Source organism: Pituophis catenifer, unplaced genomic scaffold (assembly GCF_029215685.1).
Source record: "Pituophis catenifer annectens isolate HBS135680 unplaced genomic scaffold, rPitCat1.0.hap2 SCAF_5, whole genome shotgun sequence".
NCBI lineage: Eukaryota > Metazoa > Chordata > Lepidosauria > Squamata > Colubridae > Pituophis > Pituophis catenifer.
In genome coordinates, this window is record NW_027256885.1 from 106,634,166 (window position 1) to 106,659,718 (window position 25,553).

Below are 25,553 nucleotides of genomic sequence, written 5' to 3' on the forward strand. Positions count from 1 at the left end.
TTCCACTTCTCCTAGGTGGTTTAAATAGTCTTCCAGGGATTTTCTTTTTTCTTTGCTTTTGTATGCACTGTATGATATCACAACCCCTCTTAAGTAAGCCTTCATTGCATCCCATACTATTGCACGGGGTGTTCCTTGATTTTCGTTTTCTTTGAAAAAGGACTTTACTTCTTCTTTAAGTTTTTTTACACACTCTTTATCACTCAATAGTTTGGCATTGAACCTCCATCTCTGTTGCTTCTTTCTCTTTGCACTCTTCCACTTTATTTGTAAGGGGTTATGGTCTGCCCAGGTGTTTGGGTTGATTTCTGCCATTCCTATTTCTAATCCAAGCTTCCTGCTGACCCACGCCATGTCTATTCTGGACCATGACTTTTGTAGGTTAGAGTAAAACGTATACTGTCTGTCATTTGGGTGTAAAGTTCACCATATATCAATTAAATTAAATTCGTCTGCTAAATCGAAGAAAACTCTCGGTAAATTTGCCCTTTTATTTTTATTAATTGTATTGCTTTTATAATCTTTATCCAAATCTATGATTCCATTAAAATCACCTATTATGCAAATTTCATTATATTCCATTTTTCCTAGTTGCTCGTGAAGTTTTTTGAAATATTCTCCCTGTTTTTTATTTGGGACGTATATGCCCACTAATAATATTTTGGAGTTCCCTCTCATAACCTCAATCATAAGGGTTCTTCCCTTTGTGTCATTATACTTTAGCTCTGCCTCAATTCCTTTTTTAACATAAATTACCACCCCCCTCTTTTTTTTTCTGCTAGTGAAGTGAATGTTTTCCCATATTTTTTGTATCCTAAACATTTGCCCTCTTCCTTTTTTATGTGCACCTCCTGTAGGCAAATTATATCTGCATTTTGTTTAGCTAGTTTTGTTAGTGTTAATTTCCTCTTTTTATAATCATTTAGTCCATTGACATTTACTGATATTAGTTTCAGATCATTCATTCCTGTTTTCCTTGTCTGGTTTTTAGTTTGTTTGTTCATACGGCTCTTACTGGTCTTGCTTTTTTCCCTTTTACTTTCATTGTCGGAAGCCGGCTGGGAAAGTCACAAATGGTAATCATGTGACCCCGGCACCCTGCAACTGTCATAAATACATGCCAGTTGCCAAGCACCTGAATTTTGATCACATGACCATGGGGATGCTTCAATAGTAGTTAAGTTTATGGATCAGTCATAAATCAATTTTTCAGTGTCATTGTAACTGTGAACAGTCTCTAAAGGAATGGTTGTAAGTCAAGGACTACCTGTATTACAATTCAGAATTCTAAACCTACATTTATCAACATGATTTCCTCTGTTTTCATGATGGAGAACTGCAAGAAGTATCAAGAGTAGAACCATCACAAATCCTAAAACAGATCTTCAGATGATAAATCCCAGTTCTCCCAAGTTTAAGAGTCTTCAGAATAAGGCTCTGAATCAAGCATTCACATTTAAGCAGCTAAACCCAAGCAGGCCGTCCACTACTTTAATTCCCCAATCCAACCCATCACTACTGCATTCAGGGTACCATAACAGCTGTCTGAGTTGGCAGTAAAGCAGGCCTGTGATCCTCAATTCTTCCCCTTTCATTGCTGTCTCTTCTTTGTTCTCCCAGCCGACACATTAATGACCCTCCTCGTCTTGCTCCTCTTCGGAAGCCATACCGCCCTTGTTTTAGCTGTCTTTCCCGCTCTTCAAATTCAAGTAATGCTGCTTTGGCTTCTGCAGAAAGTTCTATTAGATGAAACAAAAGATAATTTAGTATTTGCCAGAAGGATTAAGTGTTATAAACTAATAACAGTTTCACTACAGTAGCAACACTGGCATATGTGTAAAAATATGTTTGGAATAAACATATTTCCATCATTAAAATAAAATTAAAATAAAACATTTAAAATAATTAACTTATTTTCTACTTTGTATTTCTAATACAAAGACCTGCAGATACAAATAGAACGACTGTGGCAAAAGAAAGCAAAGGTAGTACCAGTAGTCACAGGTGCCTTGGGTATAATCCCAAAACAACTGAAGCGCCACTTGAACACCATTGGCATAGACCAGGGGTCTGCAACCTTAAACACTCAAAGAGCCATTTGGACCCATTTACCACAGAAAAAAAAACCACTGGGAGCCACAAAACCTGGGTGGGCATGGCCAACTCCACGTCACTCACTCCCACCCAGTCACATGACCCACTAGCCATGCCTACCCAGCAGGTCATTAGGGCAGAGAACCGGTTGTTAAAAAACACCACACCAGGAACCACAAAACCCTTCTCCCTCTCTCTCTCTCCCCCCATCTCTCTATGTCTCTCTCCCCCTCTCCCTGTATCTCTCTCCCCCTCTCTCTGTATCTGTCTCTCTCTGTATCTGTCTCTCTCTCTCTCCCTATCTTCCCCCTCTCTGTATCTCTGTCTCCCCCTCTCCCTCTCTGTGTGTATCTCTCTCTCCCTCTCTCTGTATCTCTGTGTGTCTCTCTATGTCTCTCTCACCACCCTCTCTCCCCCCCACGGGTGAAATCCTACCGGTTCAGACGAACCACTAGGGATTATGGGCATCAGTTCGCTGAACCGGTAGTAATTACCCCTCCTTGGCCCCACCCACACCCGGCCGGTCGCCGCTCACCTCTTCCGGCCGCTTGATATTCCACAGAATTCAATATTAAATGCAGCAGAGAGAATGCTAACTTTTCTCCCTCCATTCAGAACGGAGCTGCTGCAGTCTGTCCCTTTAAGGTAGTCCCCAGGAGGGAGGGGGCCAGGAGCAGTGGTGGGTTCCAACCGGTGTTACCACCGGTTCTCTTCGCGCACTCCTCAGCCAGCCCGGATTTCCAAAAAGTTGCCAAGAAGAAAGAAAAGGAGCTTCTCACTCTCTCGGAAAGCCCAGCAAGCTCTCCTTGAGGCTCTTCGCTACTCCTTTTCTTTCTTTCTTTTTGGAAATCCGGGCTGGCTAAGGAACAAGCGCAAGCCACGGCGGAGGCTTCCCTCCTCCTCCTCCTCCCCCCACTCCTCCTCTCGCAACCCCCTGGCCAGCTGTGGCGGGGCCGGGAGGGTGCACATGTGTTGAGAGAGAGAGAGGCACAGAGACAGGGAGCAAGAGATAAACACAGACAGACGGACAGACGGACACACACAGACAGACATAGAGACACACAGAGAGAAGGGGAGACCGGCTGACGGGTGAGCGTCTTTGGCAAGGGCCCTCCGGCTTTCTCTGAGCCTGACCCCCAGGGTGGGCATGCGAGGTTTGGTGGGGCCAGCCCCCTTTCCTGCTGCCCTGAGCTTCTTAAAGCCGCAGCTGGGTGCTGCGGGCCCGTCCCCCTTTCCGTTGTCCCCTCCTCCCGGATCCCATTCCCACCCTGCCAGAATACCTTTATTACTGATTTTTAAAGTAAGATTAAATAGTTTTACTTTAATCTTTCTTTCTCCTATCATAACTTGCAAAAATTCAGTAATTAATCCATAGATATAAGAAATATACAGTCTTCAACTTATGACCATAATTGAGCCCGGAATTATGGTTGGAAATCATTGCAGTCATAAGTTGAAGCATCATGTGACCAGACCAATTTTTTCAGCATTTTTGGTGGCAATCATTAAGCAAACAGCACGGTCGTTAAGTGAATCCATTTTACCCAAAGGGTATTTTTTGCCGGAAACCAGAAGGAAACATCAGAAACTGGCAAAAAACATCAAAACATCACGTGACCATGGAACACCTCAAAGGGCTGTAAAATGAGCGGGTTGCCAAGCACCCAAAATGAAATCACAAGACTGCAGTGTGTGTGTAGCAATAACAATTTAAAAATCAGGTCATAAGGTTTTGGGGGAGTCTGTTGTAACTTCAAATAGTCATTAAGCAATTGGTCTTAAGTTGAGGATGACCTGTATTTGGTAAGATGGGACTCATTTCAGAAGTATTCAATAAAACACAAGAAGCCACTGGAAGAAAGGGAATCTTGCTATCCTTTTTTGTTCTCTCACCTTTATGATTCATTGAACTGTTGTTCCTAAATAATCTATTTCAAATTCACACCTGCATTAAAATGCTTTTAGCCCAAAAGATTTTCCTTTTAATTAAAAAAGCAGCATTTAAGACATACCTCTGATACATTCATAAGAAAAATGCTTAACATATTTTACCAACATATATCCAATATTTACTGCAGAATTCTTTCACACACAGCTAATACAGTGAATCAGCAATTATTTCTCTAGTCCCACCAAGTGTCAAAATAATTTGGCTACCCTTGGTAATAAAATGGTTTCAAATGCCATCTTTAATCAGCAAGGATGCTTTCCTCCAACAAAGACAACCTATCATAAAAGGTCACCAAAAAGTGACAGAAAGGAAATTACATTTGGAATTTCAACTAAAATATTAATTTCTATTTTAAGTGTTTTCTCAATTTTATTGAGAAATTATAACCACTCAATGGAATTCCATTTCTATACCCATAATTCTTATTAAGAGCAATCAATGCTGAAAGTGACATTTATTATACTATTTTTACATTTTTTACTAATAGACAATTATTGCAGATTGCTCAACAGCTCCAGCTTGAACTGCAAAAGTTGTTTGTTTGTTTGTTTGTTCGTTCATTCATTCATTCAACCTGTATGCCGCCTTTCTCCGAAGACTCAAGGCGGCTTACAATGCATTAAAAACCATATATAAAAACATTAAAAATTAAAACATTAAAAACAATTAAAACCCATTCACACCATTCATGGCCGGATCTCGCCAGATCGCAACAGCGAGATCAACGGCCCCAGGCCTGCCGGAAAAGCCAGGTCTTCACCGCTTTTCGGAAGGCCAATAGGGTGGGGATGGTCTGGATCTCAGGAGGTAACTGGTTCCAGAGAGCTGGGGCAGCCACAGAGAAGGCCCTCCCCCGTGGGCCCACCAGCCGACATTGTTTAGCTAACAGGACCCGGAGGAGACCAACTCTGTGGGATCTTACCGGTCGCTGGGAGCTATGCGGTAGAAGGCAGTCTCGAAGATAACCTGGCCCTGAGCCATGTAGGGCTTTAAAGGTAATAACCAACCCCTTGAATTGTGACCGGAGACCAATAGGGAGCCAGTGCAGCTCGCGGAGAATTGGTGTAATGTGGGTGTACCTAGGTGCACCCATGACAGCTCGCGTGGCTGCGTTCTGGACCAACTGTAGTCTCTGAACACTTTTCAAGGGTAGCCCCATGTAGAGCGCATTGCAATAATCTAACCGTGAGGTGACAAGGGCATGAGTGACTGTTAATACATACAAGTCTATGTGCTATGGCTATTGCTATCTTGTCAATTAGGAGTTGATCTTTTGTTCCTCTGCTGTTTAGGCAGTTTCCTTTCTGCTCAGGTGGAAAGAGCTTGTTTTAAATCTAGATGCTGTTGGACTGCATCAGCTACCACACCAGTTAACAATTTGAAAGTTGTTGGTAAGCAGGTAATTCGCCTGCAATTGCCTGGTGCTGCCCCTTTTGCTGGATTTCATTATCAGGTAGGTTCTGCCAGATGTTAGCCACTCTTCAATTTCACCTCCTTGTAGTATGTTGTTAAACTGTTTGGCAACAAGTGGGCATAGATCAGTTAGATGTTTCAACCAAAAACCATGCAGTTCATCTTCACCTGGTAGTGACCAATTCTTGATCTTCCTTGCTTTTTTCTCTACCATTTCTGCTGTTATTACTAGTTCTTTCATTTTAACTTTTTTTATATATCTACCTCTTTTAACCAAGCTGTGTCCTTGTTGTATTTCTTTAAGGTAAAGGCAGAGGTGGGTTTCAGCAGGTTCTGACCAGTTCTGGAGAACCGGTAGCGGAAATTTTGAGTAGTTCGGAGAACCGGTAGTAAAATTTCTGACTGGCCCCACCCCCACCTATTCTCTGCCTCCCAAGTCCCAGCTGATCAGGAGGAAATGGGGATTTTGCAGTAACCTTCCCCTGGATTGGGGTGGGAATGGAGATTTTACAGTATCCTTCCCCTGCCACGCCCACCAAGCCATGCCCACAGAACTGGTAGTAAAAATTTTTGAAACCCACCACTGGGTAAAGGTAAAGGTTCCCCTCGCACATATGTGCTAGTCGTTCCCGACTCTAGGGGGCGGTGCTCATCTCCGTTTCAAAGCTGATGAGCCAGTGCTGTCCGAAGACGTCTCCATCGTCATGTGGCCAGCAAGACTAAACGCCAAAGGCGCACGGAACGCTGTTATCTTCCCACCAAAGGTGCTCCCTATTTTTCTACTTGCATTTTTTACATGTTTTCGAACTGCTAGGTTGGCAGAAGCTGGGACGAGTAACAGGAGCTCACCCCGTTACGCGGCACTAGGGATTTGAATCACTGAACTGCCGACCTTTTGATCGACAAGCTCAGCGTCTTAGCCACTGAGCCACCACGTCCCTTGTATTTCTTTGGGTTATCCTATATCTGTGCCCAGAATTACACTGTTTCTTCCTTGTCAGGTACTGACTGATTCACTGCAGTCTCTCCATTGGTGGATTGGTAGAAATATTTCTTTTTTAAAAAAAAAAAAAAGAACCTTTATTGTTAAAACAAAAGTTGGACATGGTGGAACCGTCTTGGCGATATCGCCACCATACAAAATATACCATAAGTTTCTTATATCTTCAATATGCATTACTACTTATTAATTCTATACACATACTTAACTTCTTTTACATGTTTACACTTCCATACTATATTACATATATTGCATCTTGTTTCGATCTATACATCCTTGTTCTTATCTGTTCCCACTTCCATTCCTTAAGTCTAACCATTGGTAAAATTTATTCCAAATCTCATAGTATTCTGTCTCTCCTTTATTTTTCAGTTCTAACGTCAGTCTATCACATTCTGCACATTCAAGTACTTTCTTTATTATTGTCACTGCGTTTTTTTATTTCCCAGCTGAGCTTCATTATTTTTGGACTAATAGACTTACTGTAGTTTGCCAAGTTCCTTATCAGTATTTTACTACGCATGTCCGCATTCCTTCACTTGCTTCACACACTCTTTCCTTTGTTCTCTTGCCAGAGGTCCGGCTTGGACCGGCAGGAGACCTCGCTTGCCAAAATGTAACAATTATTTTTTCTTAGTTAGTGAGGTGTTTTATTTTCTTTATAACAAATAAATGAGTTTTATTAGAGAACTTTTCTTCGCGTTTCTTTTTCAGAATATTGCAACATGGAATAAGCCTCGATCCATCCTCTAAACCAGGGTGATTTTCCCCAGAGCCAAACATGGGATTAATCAACGCCCTGACAATTATTTCCCATTCTTTCGGTATGTTTTCACTCTTCCATTGTTGGGCATAAACTATTCTTGCTGCTGTTATGATATGCAATGTTAAATATGTTAACCCTTTACTTAAACCTTCTTTTATAATTCCTAATAGAAATAGTTCTGGTTTGAGTTCCACTTTCTGTCCTGTCATTTCTTCTAACCACATTTGGATCATTTCCCAATATTCTTTTGCTTTTCTACATGTCCACCATAAGTGGTAGTAGGTGCCCGGTATTTGATCACATTTAATGACTGGTGATTTTATTTAGTTCTAAGAAGAATTTTTTATCTAAAGTGACTGGTGTCGTTTGAAATAAATATAATAGCTTGGGCAGGATATTCATCTTTATCGATGCTATCCTGCCCAAGAGTGATAACTGCAATTTCTCCCATTTATCCAGATCCTGTTTTATTTTTTTAATCAGTGGTATATAATTGTCTTCTTTCAAGGCCAAGCATCTTGGTGATATCCAGATTCCTAAGTATTTAATTTTTTAAACAATTTGTAAGTCTAATTCCTTTTCTAATTCTTCCTTTTGCCTTTCTGTCAAATTTTTGACCAGCATTTTGGTTTTTCCCTTATTTAATTTAAAACTGGATACCTTGCCGTATCTTCTTATTTCCTCGAGGGTTTTTTGGCCTGTAGCGGTTCCTCAATAATGAGCACTATGTCCTCCGCAAAGGCCTGAGTCTTGTATTCCTGTCTCGTGATCTTTAGGCCTTTTATTTCATTGTTGTTCCTAATCCTATTTAGCAAGATTTCTAGTGTCAAGATAAATAATAATGGTGATAATGGGCACCCTTGTCTTACTCCTTTCTTGATTTGAAATGATTTGGTCATGTCCCCGTTTATTATTATTCTTGCCCTTTGTTGGTTATAAATTGTTTCTATCATTCTCTCGAAGTTTATGACAAATTTCATTGTTTTAATTTGCTTAATCATAAAATTCCAATTAAGATTGTTGAATGCTTTTTGGGCATCCAAAAATACTAAGGCCATTTGCTTTTCTGGGTGGGCTTCGTAATATTCTAAAATGTCTACAACTATACTTATATTGTTCCTAATTTGTATATTGGGTAAAAAGCCATTCTGGTCCGAATGTATCATAGAATTTAATATTCTTTTCATTCTTTCAGCCATTACATTCATAAAAATTTTATAGTCCAAATTTAAAAGGGAGATTGGTCTATAATTTTTTATTTGTTTTGGATCAGTACCTTCTTTTGGCAGTAATGTAATATAAGCTTCCCTCCACGAATCGGGTACTTTAGCTTCCAATAGGGCCTCATTGCATATCTCCAATAGTTTTGGTAGTATTATTTCATCAAATTTTTTGTATATTTCTCCTGGGAGACCGTCCGGACCTGGTGATTTGTTGTTTTTTAGTTTTGAGATTGCCGCTCTTAGTTCTTCTATTGTGATTTCTTTGTTCAGCCTTTCCCTCTCCTCCTCTCCTACCAATGGGGGTTCTTCCTCCAATAAGTATTCTTCAATCTTTTCTCTTGGGACCTTTTCCTTTTTATAGAGTTCTGTATAATATTCTTGGGCAATTTCAAGTTTGTCTTCTTCTTTGTTCTATAGGTTTCCCTTCATACCCTCCAATTGTTGGATAATCCGCTTTTCATTTTCTTTCTTTAATTTATAGGCCAGCCATCTACCGGGCTTGTTGGCGTTCTCGAAGTAGTATTGCTTGGATTGTCTGATTTTATTTGCCAATTCCTCCTGATCTAATATATTCATTTTATGCTTCAACACCATCAATTTCTCTTTGGCCGCTTTATCTCCTGGACTTTGTTGTAATTTCTTTTCCGTTATCTCCAATTTCTTTCTGCAGGGTATTCTGCACCTTCCATTTTTCTTTATTCTTGTGTGTGTTGTATGTTATTGTTAGCCCCCTTAAGTATGCTTTCATTGTATCCCATAGATTTGTTCAGGATGTATCTTGGTTTTCATTTTCTTTAAAGAATAATTTCAATTCTCCCATTGTTTTTTCTATGTATTCCTTCTCTCTTAGAATTTGTGCGTTTAATCTCCATCTCCTAAACTTTTTTCTTTGTGGGGTCTTCCATTTTACTTCTAAGGGGTTGTGATCTCCCCATATGTTGGGGTTGATTTCTGCTGTTTCAATTTCCAGTCCTAATTTTTTGCTAGCCCACAACATGTCTATTCTGGACCATGATGTTTGGGAATTTGAGTAGAAGGTATATTTTCTCTCATTTGGATGTAAGGTCCTCCAGATATCTATTAAATTTAATTCCTCTATCAGATCAAAAACAGTTTTAGGTAGCTTGTCTCTTTTTTTTTATTGTCTTTGCCACTCTTGTAGTCTTTTTCTGTGTCAATTATCCCACTGAAATCGCCCACTATGCAGATATTACTGTATTCCATTTTACGTATTCGTTCATGCAGTTTTCTGTAGTATTCTCCCTGATTTTTATTTGGAGCGTAAATGGCTACCAATAGTATTGATATGTTTCCTCTCTTTATTTCATCATTAATGTTCTTCCTTTGGGATCAGCATATTTTTGTTCAGCGGCAATCCCTCCCTTAATATATATTGCTACCCCCTTCTTTTTTTTTCCCGCTAGCGCTGTAAATGTTTTCCCTAATTTATTATATTCTAAATGTTTTTCGTCTTGTTTCCGTATATGGACCTCCTGGAGGCATATAATGTCAATGTTTTGTTTAGCTAATTTTGTAAATATCTGTCTCCTCTTTCTACTCTCATTCAGTCCGTTAACATTGATAAATATTAGTTTCCAATCTTCCATTTCTGGATTCCCTAAGGGGTGTTAGTATTTGTTTGCCCTTGTGACTCTTTGTGTTCTTGGTTTTTTTCCTTTTGTGTCCTTGTCCACTTTTTCTTCTGTGTCCTTCTTCTCCAAAAGTCCTTTTTTGGGGTCTTGTTGATGGGGAGTTTCTTCTTCCTGGGTTATCGTTTCAGTTTCTTCCTTACTGCTCTGTTCCTCGTCCATCCCTACTAGTTGGTCTAGGAAGTCTTGCGCAGTCACTAGACTGTCGATCTTATTTTTTTCCCTTGCCACGTAATTAACATGCCTCGGAATGGAGCCATTTTGAAAGCAAAGTGACAGCGCAAAAATCTGAACAGCTGAGTGTACAGTGAGAGCGGAAGAACGGAAGAAGGTAATCCCTATGAACATTGTGACGAGAATAGTGAATAATTTAAAAAGATTTTGATATTATTATTGGACTTTATGAGTGTGGACTGGATTGAGCGGAGAGAGTTGGACAAATAAGAACAGAACGTGCAGCATCGGAGCGAGCGGAGAGAGCGTGTGCAGTGTGGAGCGCCGGAGATCGGAGGAGAGGAGAGGAACCTGGACGGATCTCTACAAATTGATCGTATTGGATTTTACTGATGTGGAGTGGCCAGAGTGGATTTATAAATTGATCGTATTGGATTTTACTGATGTGGAGTGGCCAGAGTGGATTGAATTAGATAATTCGAAGAAGAAAAAGTTTGTGGGAGAGTGCGGAGAGTTGGGACAAACCCCGGTAAAATTGATTGGAGTGGATTTATACAAACTATCTTTTAGTAATACTTCTTGTGAAGATTAGGATACAAAACTGATACAAAGTGTGAGGGACTACTAGAGACTGAACTGTTTGGAGTGAACAATTTAAATATTGACTAATACCTGATGAACCAGATGATAAGGACTTAAATAGAGGATACAACATTACACTATTGGGATCGGATGTGGATTCTAACAACAGGAATACAGAGGACTATAGATTAAATTGGATCGTGGAATAATTAAAGTGAATAGGGTGACTCAGACCTTTGGAACTGTATTTGGTTGGAAGAAAGATAAGTTTACATACCACCAAGAAAGATAAGAGACTATAATTAATGGACAATATATATATGCTTAGCTCGATTTAAGTCTATTCTACTATATATCATAAGATACTAGACCCGGAAAATAACCTTCAATAACTTATTAGTTTTCTCTGAAGTAGTTTGTCTAATTTGTCTATTTGAAATTAATCAAACAATTATAGTATATTATTTTTAATTATATTTAATTAATTTATTCATATACAGTAAATGATTTTAAATATTTAGATAGAATTATAATAATTAAATTGATATTGATACTATTTTAGAACTATTATAATAAAATACATTTTATTTTGTAAGTAATTGAAGAATAAGGTAACTAATGAATTGTTAGAAGCTTACTTTTTCCCCGTTGTTTCCCCCTTCTCTTGCTTCCCCCCCCGCCTTCCTTTTTGCTGTTTTCCCAATATCGTATTACTAATCAGAAATACTCTGAAAAAACCTTGTAAAAATAATCCTGCATCCAGGTTATAAACATTAGACGTGGCAACCTCAAACATACCAACTACTATTAAATCAACCAAGAAAATACCCCCAACCCAAACACTATTGGTGGCTTCCCCGGTCCAGCAGAAGACAGGGGAAACAACAGATAAAGAAAAGACCAACATAGGTATTCAAAACATCCAAGCTGCCCTTGCAATGATTCCGGAGGGAATGAAAAGGATGGAAGATAAGATGACCCTGAATCATGATGAAACGAAAAAGAACCATGAACAAATGCGATTGGATGTAGGGGAAATTAAAGATGAGATTAGAAATATAGATGAAAAAATAGAGAAAATTCAACAAAATATAACCGAAAACGAACAGAGAATCCATAAAGTTGAGGAAAAGGCGGAAGCCACAGCTACCAGGTTGGAACAGATGGAGAACCAACAAGCAACAAGAAGTCGAGACACAGAAGATGCACTGACATTTCTCGAAATGGAAAAGGCATCTTTCTACTTAAGATTTCAAAATATAGAAGAACAGAGAGAGGAAGACTTGGGTGAAATTATGGTTGGAATCTTGGCAGAGGCGACACATAAGGATAAAGATGAAATAAGAGGTGGTATTGACGAAATTTACAGGGCCTTCACAAACTATGCCAGAAGAAACAAACTCCCTAAAGAAGTACATATCAGATTTACAAAAAAAACAATGAAAGAAGAAATATACCGAAAGATGAGAGAGGAGACAGTCATGTATAAAGGGAGGGAAGTTCTAACGCTAAAACAAGTACCGAGAAGGGCCAGGGATAGGAGAAGAGAATATAACTTCTTAACCTGACAGTTAAATAAACTCAAGATTAAATTTAGATGGCTTATACCAGAAGGAGTACTCATTTCTTGGGAAGGAAGAAAATTTTGAATCGACACCATAGAAAAAGCCCAGGACTTCGCAGACCAACATTTAGGATATGAAGGAGAACAGGAGAGCAGAGGAGGCAGAGAAGATTCAAACCCCAGTGACCAAGAAGAGCAACCAATAAATAAGGAGGACAAGGAACGGAAGAAGGGAAAGCTGGGGAAGGAGGAAATGACGGGGATCACACAAAGAGTCACAAGAAATACATCAAAACTCAAAATAACAGACAAATAAACAACACCAGGAATGGAAGAAGAACTAAAACTCATCTCTATAAATATAAATGGTCTAAATTCACCAAGCAAAAGACATCAGATATTCACTAAACTGCAAAAATTAGGAGCAGATATAATCACCTTACAAGAGGTACACATAAAAAACAACAGAAAAAATTACTCGAAAATAAAAAATTAGGAGTAATGTACACATCCTTAGGCGACTGTAAAAAAAGGGGAGTGGTAATATATGTTAGAGATCATATAAGAACAAAGCCGATATATGTGGACAAAGAGGGTCGAGTCTTAATAATAGAAGTAAAACTGGAAACAAAAATAATACTGTTAGTAGCCATCTACGCCCCAAATGGAAACCAAATAGACTTTTATAAAAAATTACACGATAAATTAAAAGAGCTGGATTATGAAAATATCTGCATTGTCGGAGATTTTAATGCAATTGTCAACACACGAGAAGACTACTATAGTAACAGGAAGAATAAAATCAAAAGGAGGACACTGCCACAAACATTTAAGAACTTGGTACAAGAAATGAGTCTACATGACACCTGGCGAGAATTAAATACTACAACCAAACAGTACACATACTTTTCTGGCCCACATCAATCATGGTCAAGATTGGATATGGCCTGGATGACACCCCAACTAAGTAAAGAAACACACGACGTAGAAATTATGCCTAACATATGGGCTGACCACAACCCCATCAAAATAATTTGGAAAGGCTCCCGAAAACAAAAAAGATGGAAAATGGACACAAGTATTATAAAGGAAAAAGAGTATCTACAAATGATGGAAAAAGAGATTAAGATATTTTTCCAAATTAACACAAAGGATCAAACGTCGTTACAAAATCTATGGGACACGACAAAAGCATATATTAGGGGCCTAACCATTGCATACGTGGCAAAGAGAAAAAAAGAGAAACAAAGAATCAGGAATGACTTATTGGAAGAAATCAAGATAGAAGAAACTAAATTACAACAGCACCCTAATAATAAGATAGCACAGCAAAAACTTAATTTGGCTAAACACAAATTGAATTTAACTACAAAAGCTGATTTGGCACAAAAAATAAAAATGGCAAAACAGACCAACTTCGAACACGCAAACAAAACTGGACGCTGGTTAGCCCATAAATTAAAAAAGCAAACAGACAAAAGAATTATACACCAACTCCAGGACGAATCAGGAACTTTATTCCATACACACGTAGATAAGAAAAACATAGCCAAAACATTTTTTCAGAATCTCTATCGGCAGGAAGATGTCCCCGAAGACCAAATTCGAAAATATCTTAGTAAAGTGAATATTACACAATTCGAAGAAGACCATAGAGAGACCCTGAATCGTCCCATAACAATGACTGAATTGATTGAAGCTCGTAAAAAACAAAAGAACAATAAAACTCCAGGACCAGATGGAATTCCTACTGAATTTTATAAACACTCCCAACAAGAAATAGGCGAAATATTGCTACAAGTCTTCAACGCAGCATTATTGACAGCTGAAATCCCAAAATCATGGACAGAAACCATTATTACGTTAATACACAAAGAAGATTTAGACCGGACCCAAGTTAGGAATTACAGACCCATCTCATTACTCAATGTAGACTACAAACTATTCATGTCAATATTAGCGCAGAGACTTAAAACAATAATTCATAAATACATACATACAGACCAAAACGGCTTCATACCCAGGAGGCAGATTAAAAATAACTTGAGAACGATCATAGATATACTGGAATACTACGATAAGAAAATAGATAAGGAAATAGCTTTAATATCTCTCGACGCCCAGAAGGCCTTTGATAATTTAAATTGGTCCTTTCTTACATCACAACTTGAATTAATGAATTGCGGAGAGAAATTCCTTAAATTGATAAGAAAGATTTATTCCTGTCAAACAGCCAAAATTGCAATAAATGGTGACATGACGCAAACTTTTGACATCCAGAAAGGCGTACGACAAGGTTGCCCCATGTCACCTCTATTATTTATAATCGCACTGGAAGTTTTACTAACGGAAATCAGGAAGGAAGAAGACGTGGAAGGCCTTAAGATTCGGGGAGAGGAGTATAAATTACTTGCCTTTGCAGACGATGTGATCTTCATATTGGAAAACCCAATACGATCTGGAACCAGGTTGATGACAATGATAGAGGAATACGGGGAAGTTGCGGGCCTCAAAATAAATAAGCAGAAGACGAAAGTATTGACGAAGAATATGACCCAAACACAACAGTTGAAATTAGAACAAGAATTAGGACTTCAAATAGTAAAGAAAATAAAATACCTAGGTATTTGGTTGACAGCAAAAGCAACTACAATTAAAGAAGATAATTATACCAAATTGTTAAAACAAATCAAAAAAGACTTAGAAATTTGGAGTAGATTACAACTCTCATTGATGGGCAGAATTGCCTCAATAAAAATGAATATATTCCCAAGAGTACTATATTTATATCAAGTGATACCAATACACCCCGGAAGAGATTTCTTTAAGAACCTCAACAAAACAACAATGAACTACATATGGCAGGGAAAGAAGGCCAGAATTAAAATCAAAGCTCTACAGGATTCACGGGACAAAGGAGGCCTAGCAACACCAGATTGGGAACTCTACTATAAGGCATCAGGATTGACCTGGATTAAAGAATGGATGGAACTCGACAACAAAAGAACTTTATATTTAGAAGGCTTTGACCTAATAAGAGGATGGCACGCCTTCTTATGGGACGGATCGGATAAAAGACACATGTACTTCCAAGGTAATATAATTCGAGCTTCATTATTCAAGATCTGGCAGGATATTAAGAGAACTCACTATACTAAAATACCAAAATGGTGGTCCCCGATGGAAGCATTGATATACCCGAACACTCTCGAAATAGGGAAAATGATGAGATACCAAGACTTACTGAATCATGAAGGCGAACTCATCTCAAGACAGCAACTCCAAAACTCCGGCATAAATATCGATTGGTGGCCCTATACTCAAATACACTCAAGACACATAGCAGATAAAAAGCAATATGGAATCTCGAATAATTTGAACGAATTGGATAAGATCTTACAAGGCCCAGAACAAAAAATGATAACCAAATTATTTAACTACTTACTTAGATATAAATTACTGGAAGAAACAGTAAAAGAAAATATGATAAGATGGGCCAGGGATATAGGGCACAACATCCAACTGGCAAACTGGGAGAAATTGTGGAAACAGAACATCAAAATGACAAGAGCCATACCCTACAAAGAAAACCTCATAAAAATGTTTTACAGATGGCACCTAACACCAGCCAGACTAGCCAAAATATATCCAAACACCTCCCCACGCTGTTGGAAGTGCAAAATAAAAAAGGGGACATACTACCATGCCTGGTGGAAATGTACAAAGGCCCAACAATACTGGAAGGACACAAAGGAAATCATTGAAGAAATAATAAACCAACAAGTAGAAAACACTCCAGAATTTTTTTTATTTGGAATGATAACAACACAACACAACAAAGAGACAAAATACCTCATCATACACATTTTGACAGCAGCACGGTTACTGTTTGCGCAAAATTGGAAATCAGATCAACTCCCAACCAAAGACAAACTAATCTCAAAGATAACAGAATGTGCCGAAATGGATAGACTGACATTAGAACTCCAAGATAAAGAAGAAAGTGAATTCTATCTTGTGTGGCACCAGTGGTATCAATGGCTGGAAAAGAAAATCAGTACAAATATAGATGAAAGAATATAGGGTAGAAAAAATAAAACCGGAAATAAATAAATAAAGAGGAGATGCAAGATTATTTCTAATCTAAAACATCTGAATTGACAATGTATTACCTATATATTAACTTATAAAGCAATATATATTCTTTTTTTTATTGCAAAAGTTTTACAATTACATTTTCACCCCTTTTTCCCCCCCACCTCCCCCCCCAAACTTCCCAACCTCCCTAACCCTCCCTAACCCTCCCCTCACCCCAGACGTCCCTATAATATACTCATACTCATAACGAACCCTTAATATAACACTTATATGTGAACTTGAACCCCTCCCTCCCCTGTATATTTTTTCTCTTTACCTCATTACATTAAAATATTTCTAATACATTATTTTCAAATAAAAGCTATTTGATACTTTCTAGTTTGATATTTGTTCTGAACATATTCTATCCACCTTTTCCATTCCCATTCATAAGTCTCTTGTGAACAATCTTTTAAGTATGCTGAAATCTTCGCCATCTCTGCAAAACTGGCCATCTTCAAAGTCCATTCCTCAATAGTGGGCAAAGCTTCATTTTTCCAATATTTACCTATCAACAATCTTGCTGCTGTTATCGTATACAATATCAATTTTGTTTCACCCGATGTAAAACCCTTAACTATACCCAATAAAAACAGTTGTGGAGAGAATTGAATTTTTTTCTTCAAAACATTCTGCATGACCCACCAAATTTTTATCCAAAAGGCCTTAACTTTCCTACAGGTCCACCAAACATGATAATACGTAGCATCCAAACATTCACATCTCCAACATTTTGGCTGAACATTAGGGTACATACATGACAACTTTTTGGGATCTAAATGCCATCTATAAAACATTTTATAAAAATTTTCCCTCAGGTTCTGCGACTGTGTAAATTTAACATTCTGAACTCAAATTTTTTCCCATGTTTCCAACATCACTGGTTCTTCAAAATTTTGTGCCCACTTAATCATACAATCTTTAACTAATTCTGTTTCTGAATCCCTTTCTAACAAAACATTATAAAGCCTTTTGATATGCATTGGACCTTTCTCTTTTATATGTCTAACCAATTCTTCCTCGTGCAACATAATACCAGTTTTTTGGTCCTCTTTCCATCTCAATTGTAATTGATTATATTGTAACCAGGTTAAATTAATCCCTTCGTCCAACAGTGTCTGCAATGTCTTCAGCTGCCATCTGCCCGCATCTGTAAAAAGAACCTCTTTGTATAAAAACCCCCCGAGTGACATTATATTTGTATTCCACAAGGTATGACCAAGATCCAGCCATAGCGGTATTTTATAATCCCATTTGAGTCGGTGCTTCTTCCAAACTCTCATCAAAGAATCTCTAAGTATATGACTTTTAAATACTTTATCAACTTTGTCATCATAAAATAAGTAAGCATGCCATCCAAATTCAAGATCAAAACTTTCTGCATTCAATATTCCAGCCTTTTTACTTCCAAACCAATCACTTGTTAAAGTTAAAGCTGCTGCATCATAATATAACTGTAGGTTTGGAAGTTTAAGACCTCCTCTTTCTGGAACATCTTGCATAATTTTCAATTTCACTCTCGGCTTTTTCTCGTTCCAGACAAACTTATTAAGTCCAGTTTGCCAGACTTTCAATTGTTTATCACTTTTAAGCACCGGAATCATTTGAAACAAAAAAAGAAATCTTGGCAAAATGTTCATCTTAACTGCTGCTATTCTTCCAAGTAGAGACAGCTGCAGTTTTTTCCAAATCTCCATATCTTTCTGCACCTCTCGCCACAACACCTCATAGTTATTTTGAAACAATTTCATGTTTGATTCTGCAACCTGAACTCCTAGATATTTTACCTTAGGTACAGTCTCAAAACCTGCCCTCCTTTCAAGCTCATATTTACGATCTTGTGTCATGTTTTTAACTATCATTTTAGTCTTTTTTGGATTCAATCTAAAACCTGAAACTTTACCATAGTCTTGTATAATGTCCTTCATCAGGATTATTGATTCCATTGGTTGTGATAGGGTAACAACCAGATCATCTGCAAATGCCTTTATTCTATAATCCTCTTGCCTAATCATTATCCCTTTCAAGATATTAGAGTCCCGTATTGTATTTAGCAAGACTTCTAATGTTAGAATAAATAAAAGTGGGGACAACGGACATCCCTGTCTTGTTCCTTTTTCAATTTTAAACTCTGTTGTCAAACTTCCATTAATAATAATCTGTGCCTTTTGCTCTTGGTAAATTGCAGAAATCGCCTGTATAAATTGATCCCCAAAATCCATCTTTTTTAAAGTCTTTAGTAGAAAATTCCAATCCACTCTATCAAAGGCCTTCTCTGCATCCAAAAAGACCAGCACTGCAGGAATCTGTTTATTCTTCTCAAGATATTCCAATAAATCTATTACTTGCCTTACATTATCCTTCATGTGTCTACCCTCGATAAATCCCGCTTGATCATCATGAATCACCTTTTGGATTACTGGCATCAACCTGTTGGCTAATACTTTTGCATAAATTTTATAATCTGTATTCAAAAGAGATATTGGTCTATAGTTCTCTGGTTTTTTAGGACCGACTTGTTCTTTTGGTATCAAAGATATGTAAGCTGTTGTCCATGATGGGGGTATTTTACCCCCTTGTTGAATATTGCAAAATAAATCTCTAAGTTGTTCCACCATTTCAGCTTGCAAAGTTTTGTAATACACTGTGGTCAAACCATCCGTGCCAGGAGCTTTGGCTGTTTTTAACTGTTTAATTGCTACTATTATCTCCTCCTCTGTTATAGGATAATTCATTCTTTCCTTTTGTTGATCAGTAATTTTTGTAACTCTTTTATCATTTAAATATTTTTCTATAAGTCCATTCTGCACCTCCTCTTTGGCATATAGTTTGGTATAATAGTCCACAAAAGCTTCTTTAATTAATTTTTGTTGAAAAATTTCTTTCCCTCCAATATCAATACTATCAATAGTCCGTGTACTTTGTTTTTTCCTCAATGTGTAAGCCAACCATCTGCCCGGTTTATTAGCGTTGCAAAATGTGTTATGCTTCGCATATTGTAAATTTGTTGCAACTTGTTCCGCCATAAGCATTTGGAATTGGTCTTTCAAAAGTTTTATAGCACTACGTATTCTTTCATCTGTTGGATTTTTAATAAGTAACTGCTCTTTATTCTTTATTTCTATTTCCAGTTCAGATCTTTTCTTTTGTCGAAACAGTCTATGTTTAGAGTTCATATAGATAAGTACCCCTCTCATATAAGCTTTACTTGCATCCCACACAATTTCAATTGGGGTACCTTTATTCAAATTTATTTCAAAAAATTCTTTCAAATGCTTTTTAAGTTCTGTTATATTTTTTTCATATCTAAACAAATTCTCATTTAATCTCCAAGAACGTCTCTCAACCTTATCCATCTCAATTTCTATCCATACTGGGCTATGGTCAGTCAAGGTTCTTGGAAAAATCTTTGTTCTTTTTGTCTTAACAAGTAAGTCGTCTGTCAACAAAATAAAGTCAATCCTAGAGAAGGATCTGTGTCTGTCAGAAAAAAAAGTATAGTCCAATTCTTTTAAATTATGTATTCTCCAAACATCTTTTAGTTCCATATCTTCTTTCATGTCAAAAAAGGTCTGTGGTAATCTGATCCTAGACTTTGCCAAACTCTTTTTATCTAATTTAGAATCAATTACTCCATTCCAGTCTCCCATAATTAAAATAGATCTGTAATCCCATTGCAGTATTTTAGTATGTAACATCTTATAGAAATGGTCCTGTTGTTGATTGGGAGCATAAATTCCAATCAAGAGAATTTGGCCATTTGCTGTAAGCAATTCAACTGCTACAAACCTACCATCTTCATCTGCTTCTATAACTTTAGCTGTTAACTTTTTATTTACATAAATAACCACACCATTCTTTTTTTGCAAAGTTGAAGATATAAAATGTGTTCCTAGTTTGGAGTTTATCAAATATTTTTGATCTTGAGTTGTGATATGCGTTTCTTGTAAACAAATTATATCATTATTAAATTGTTTCAAATATGTAAATAATTTCTTCCTTTTCTGTACTGAATTCAACCCATTAACATTCCAAGATAAACACTTAAACATCATCTCCCTCTTTTTGGAGCAAAGAGCAGAATAATTGAAGGTCATCCGAAAGCTTCGATCTCGCTCCCCCCATGGCTCCAGTCTCTTGTGCAATACTCTTAACTGCCTCCTTGTCTTGTCTTTCCTGTTGTTGTTGTTGCTTTTGTTTAAGTAGCTTAGATTGAGCTCGAGTTATACGTTGATCCTTAACTTCAATCATCCGAACCGAATCCAAGATTGGAGAAGATTCCAGCAAAGGCTCATCTAAAAAACCTCCTTCTGCACCTTGCATTTCCTCTAAATCCTGCTTAGACTGTTCTTGCAATTCTCGTTGAGGTTGCTTCTCTTCACTCTCTTTAATCTCCAAAACTGTAGATGTACGTGGAGATGGTGTTCTTTCCTTGAGAATAGTAGTGTAAAAGTGCTGTGCCTTCTCCACGGTATTCAAACGATATCTTTCTCCCTTATATCTGAAAATTATACCAGCTGGTGCGTCCCACCAGAAAGGTATCTGTAAATTTTGCAATTCCTTAACAAGAAAGCCAAATTCTTTTCTAGCTTTCAGCATTTTAGGAGGTAATTCTTTATAAATTCCAATTCGTGAGCCCCCCACTTGCACAGAAGTGTAAAAGGATTTTTGCAGGATATCATTTCTTATTTCTCTATCTGTGAAATATATGACCACATCTCTAGGTAATTGTCTTTGTCTGGCCACCCAGGAATTGACTCTGTAAATTTTGTCTATTTTGTGAAAAACCACATCAGGATTGACTTGTATAATCTTGGCCAGGGCCTCAGAACAAACTTGTCTCAAATCCTGTCTTTCCTCCTCTCGAATTCCTCGAAGCCGTATAGCAAACTCCATTGCCCTGAATTGTATCATGACAATATCGTCTTCAACTCTTTGCATTTTATTGTCAACATCAGCAATTTTATAATCATTGTCTTTCATCTTAACATTAACTTCTAATTTAAGTTCTTCAACTTTAAAATCAACTTTCCCAATAAATTCTGCCAGACCAGATGCCACTTCTGATATTTTTTTGGTCACCTTGTTTTGATTCTGTTTCACCATATCTTTAACTTCATTAATTTCCTGCATAAATTCCTGATGTGATTTTTGAAGTTTATCATCTATCTCCTGTTGAGATTTTTGAAATTTATCATCCAAAGTTTTAGAAATAAATTCTTTTAAATCTCCCACATCAAATTCTTTTTTCTGGGTCTGTAGCTGTTGAGCAGGGGGAAGCTGCGTTTCATGTTTGTGTGTGGGGGATCGCCCCCCTGTTGCCTTCCCTTCCTGCTTCTTTGAAGCCATCCTGCCACGTAATCTAGTTTTTCTAAAGAGGGAAGTTCCTTTTCCTTTCCCTCCTGCACAAAGACTTCTAAAAAAGTCCCCCAGATTTGATCAGATAAAAGCTGAAGTAAAGCAAAGTCAAGTATTGAAAAAGGAGAAATTTTTCGCTTGTTTCTCTTATTACAAACAAAGCAACTTTGTAGCAACTTGGAAACTTTGTAACAAAGCAAGATAACTTCACCAATCCACACTCGCTGGCTCGTTAACTCTAAGGCTGAGCGCCATGTTTTTTCAAAGCACTTTCACTCATTCGCATTTTTCTCAGATTAAAAGTCAACAAAGCGCTGATACTTGCGTTTCCAAGTTTCAGGATTCAGGTAATTTCGCTGTTTATTAAGGCTGGTTCTTTTCGCTTTGAGTTTCCTGCAGCCGGCTTGTTCTGCAATAGCAGAATCGTCCCACGTCGCCCGGAGTTTCAGCAGGCTGGAAGGGAGCCGCGCCTGTTCTCGCCCCAGAAACAATTCCCTGGGGGGTTACAGGGGCTCGACCTGTGCCCTGCGATCTCTGCTTCAGCAATCCTGAGGATTTTGAAGTTTTCGAGCCGCTTCTGGGTCGCGAAGCGGCTCTACAGGCGGCGGGGCTGGCGGAGCTTCAAAAGGCACCGCCGTCGCCGAAGACAAGGAAGCCGGAAGCAATATATATTCTGATGATGATCAAAACATATATGTAAAGTATGGTGTGGGTAGGTTGGTGGTGGGAACTCGTTTGTCTTTGTAATGTCTTTGTATTTTTTGTATTGTCTTTATATCTCTGTTTAAAACTCAATAAAAAAAAACAAAAAACAAAAAACAAAACAAAAAAAAAACATGCCTTCTGGCAGAATCCATCTAAATAGGATGTTTCTTTTATTTAGTTGCATGGCAAGGAAACGATAATCTCTTCTTAACTCCCTTACTCTCCTGGGGACTTATTTCAGTGTTGTAACATCCTTCCCCTTAAAGTTCATCGGTTCTTCCCTGGTTATGTTGTACACTATATCCCAGACTTTTTTTCTGGCAAATCTAATGTGGACCTCTCTTGGCAACTTATGCCTTCTGGCGTAGTTTGACTGGACCCAGTATACCTCGTCCAGCTCTTTTATTATTTCTAGTTTGTCCCTTTGTAGGGCCTCGGCAATCATCTCCGCCATTAATTGTCCCAGATCTTCTTCCTTCCCTTCCATTACATTCTGGAATCGCAGGTAGAAGGCTGCCCGGTCCATTTCCAGTTGGATAATGGAATCTTTGAGTTCTCTGTTTTGGGCCATCAGTTTTTGATCTACCAGTTCGAGTTTCTTTTCATTTTGTTCCACTTTAGTTTCTACGTTCTTTATTTTTTGTTCATTTTTGTGGATTGAGTCTTGGATATCATTCATTTTGCAGTCCAGAGATTGAATATCTATTTTTAGTTCATTGTGGTTGCTGGACATTTTCTCCTGCATTTTCATTATCGTCTCTTGTATCAGTGATAGAGTAGATTGCATAGCCTGCATCGTTGGGATTACCACCGATTTTTCAGTTTTTGATAGCCCTTCTGTTGATCGTTGAGTTGCAGGTGATGCCATGGTGATTGTAGGGTTTGAGGTGGTTTTTTTTCCTGTTTACTTTTTCTTATTCTCCTTATCTATCGATTATTATTTGTCTATGGTGTCACTAAGAAAAACCTTCCAGAATTATACCCAAAGGGAACTTATATCTATTAATTCTATACCTTATATTTCCTTGTCACTTCTATTTCTTCTATTTCTTATGTTTTGTTTTTCCTACAAAGAGATGTATACACAATCAAAAGTATGCTTATAGTCTTGACAAATAATCTTAAACTTCTATACAGTAATATTTATATTTAAATATATAAAAAGCGAATTAGTCAATAGTTAAATCTAAATTTCAATTAGTCTACTTAATTTATAATTAATTAGTTCAGATAGTCTTAACCAATGTCTTACGTTTCTATACAATAAAATATGTATATAAGTATATAAAAGATAAATTAATCAATAGTTCTATGTATTGATATTCAATTATTCACCTACTAAAATATATAATCGTTATTTACTTATTCTAATTAATTAATAATTGGTTGTTAACTTATATCTCAAATGTACACAATTAATCATTCAACAAACAGCATATAGGAGAGGAGGGGGAGAATGCAAGGTGATAGAAAAGTAGAGGAAGAGCTATTTATCTTGATAATTATATTACAAAGTACGGTTCCAGAGTTGTTTCACTTTGTTAAGTTAGAGTTTGTTATTATTTTTATTTCCCAATGCTCATTAAGTAGCTTTTTAACAGTTTCCGTCTATAGTTCCAGTTGTTTTCTACAATCCTTTTAAGTTCGGGTGTTCTCAGTTTCCTTCTGTTCTCGCCTTGTCTTCTCAGTTCCGTTTCGGAGATTAATCCAATTAATTCAATTTGTTCAAATGTAAATTTATTAATCTTATAGTGGACCTTTCTCAGTTCTGTTGATCCCTTCTCTTTCTCTATCTGCTCTTTGCAATGGCCGCACTTCCTGTTCCTTTCTTTTCCGTCCCAGCCTAGATCTCCTTCTGTCCCTCCGTAATGCCAATGCTTCTTCCACTTTATTTATTTACTCACGGGAACCACCGGTTCTTCCTCCTCGTGCCTCTGCTGTAGCAAAGATCTTGTTTCGCTCACGTGCCGTCCTGCCAGTTCAAGTTATTCTGCTAGATCACTCTCCTTCCATCCAGTCGCCGTTTGATCAACTTCCGTGAGTCTTCTCTCCTGACAGGACTGATCACACTTCTCCAAATTTCTATGTCTTTATGATGTTCTGGGAAACAAAATCTCCACTCCTGGCACTGTCTACTCCGATCTTCTTCGCTCCCCGGCTCTTCGTCAGTTTATCGCGGCCTCGGGTCCGCCATATCAAGATGACAGACACATTCATGCTGGGTTTAACAGAGGCGTCCGATCGGGCGGTGAGCACTCGCCCCATGCTTTTCCGCTCGTCGGACTCCCTCTCTAGTTCACAATGCTCTGCTCTTCAGGATGTTGTGCCCCTAAGGGTCCCCAAAACATGAAGAAATCCGGGGCTGGAGAGCAGGGATCACTCTCCTCCCACCGTCTCGCCATGAATCGCCAACCAGAAGTCTCTCCTTATTTAATTTTAGTCTGGCTATTTCTCCATATTCCTCCAGTACCTCCATAAGCCTCAAACCCGATTGCAATGGTTCCTCTAGTATGAAGACAAAATCATCTGCAAAAGCTTGTAATTTATAACTTTCTCCTTTGATTTCCATTCCTTTAATCTGTGTATCTTTTCTTATTATTCTTGTTAGTACTTCCAAAGTCAATATAAATAACAACAGGGATAATGGACACCCTTGTCTTGTGCCTTTCTGGATTTTAAAATTTTTTGTCACCTCTCCATTCACTATTGCCCTCGCCTCCTGTTTGGAATATATTGCCGTAAACATGTTTACGAATTTATCACCAAAATCCATGTATCTTAGTTGTTGCAGCATAAAATTCCATTTGACATTATCAAAGGCTTTTTGGGCATCTAAGAACATCAATACTGCTTGCGTCTCACTATGTATTTCGTAATATTCTAGTGCATCAAGTATTATTCTCATATTGTTCCTAATTTGTCTTTTTGGCAGAAAGC

At 37.8% G+C, this 25,553-nt stretch overlaps 1 protein-coding gene across 1 annotated transcript in view; it reads right to left on the reverse strand.

Moving 5' to 3' along the window:
- The window catches only part of RBM33 (RNA binding motif protein 33), a 324,419-nt gene that overhangs the window by 160,800 nt on the left and 138,066 nt on the right, over positions 1-25,553 (reverse strand). The window contains exon 8 of the mRNA XM_070944365.1: positions 1,534-1,739. Coding sequence (XP_070800466.1) covers positions 1,534-1,739 — 206 coding nt within the window. The remainder of the gene's footprint in view (positions 1-1,533; positions 1,740-25,553) is intronic.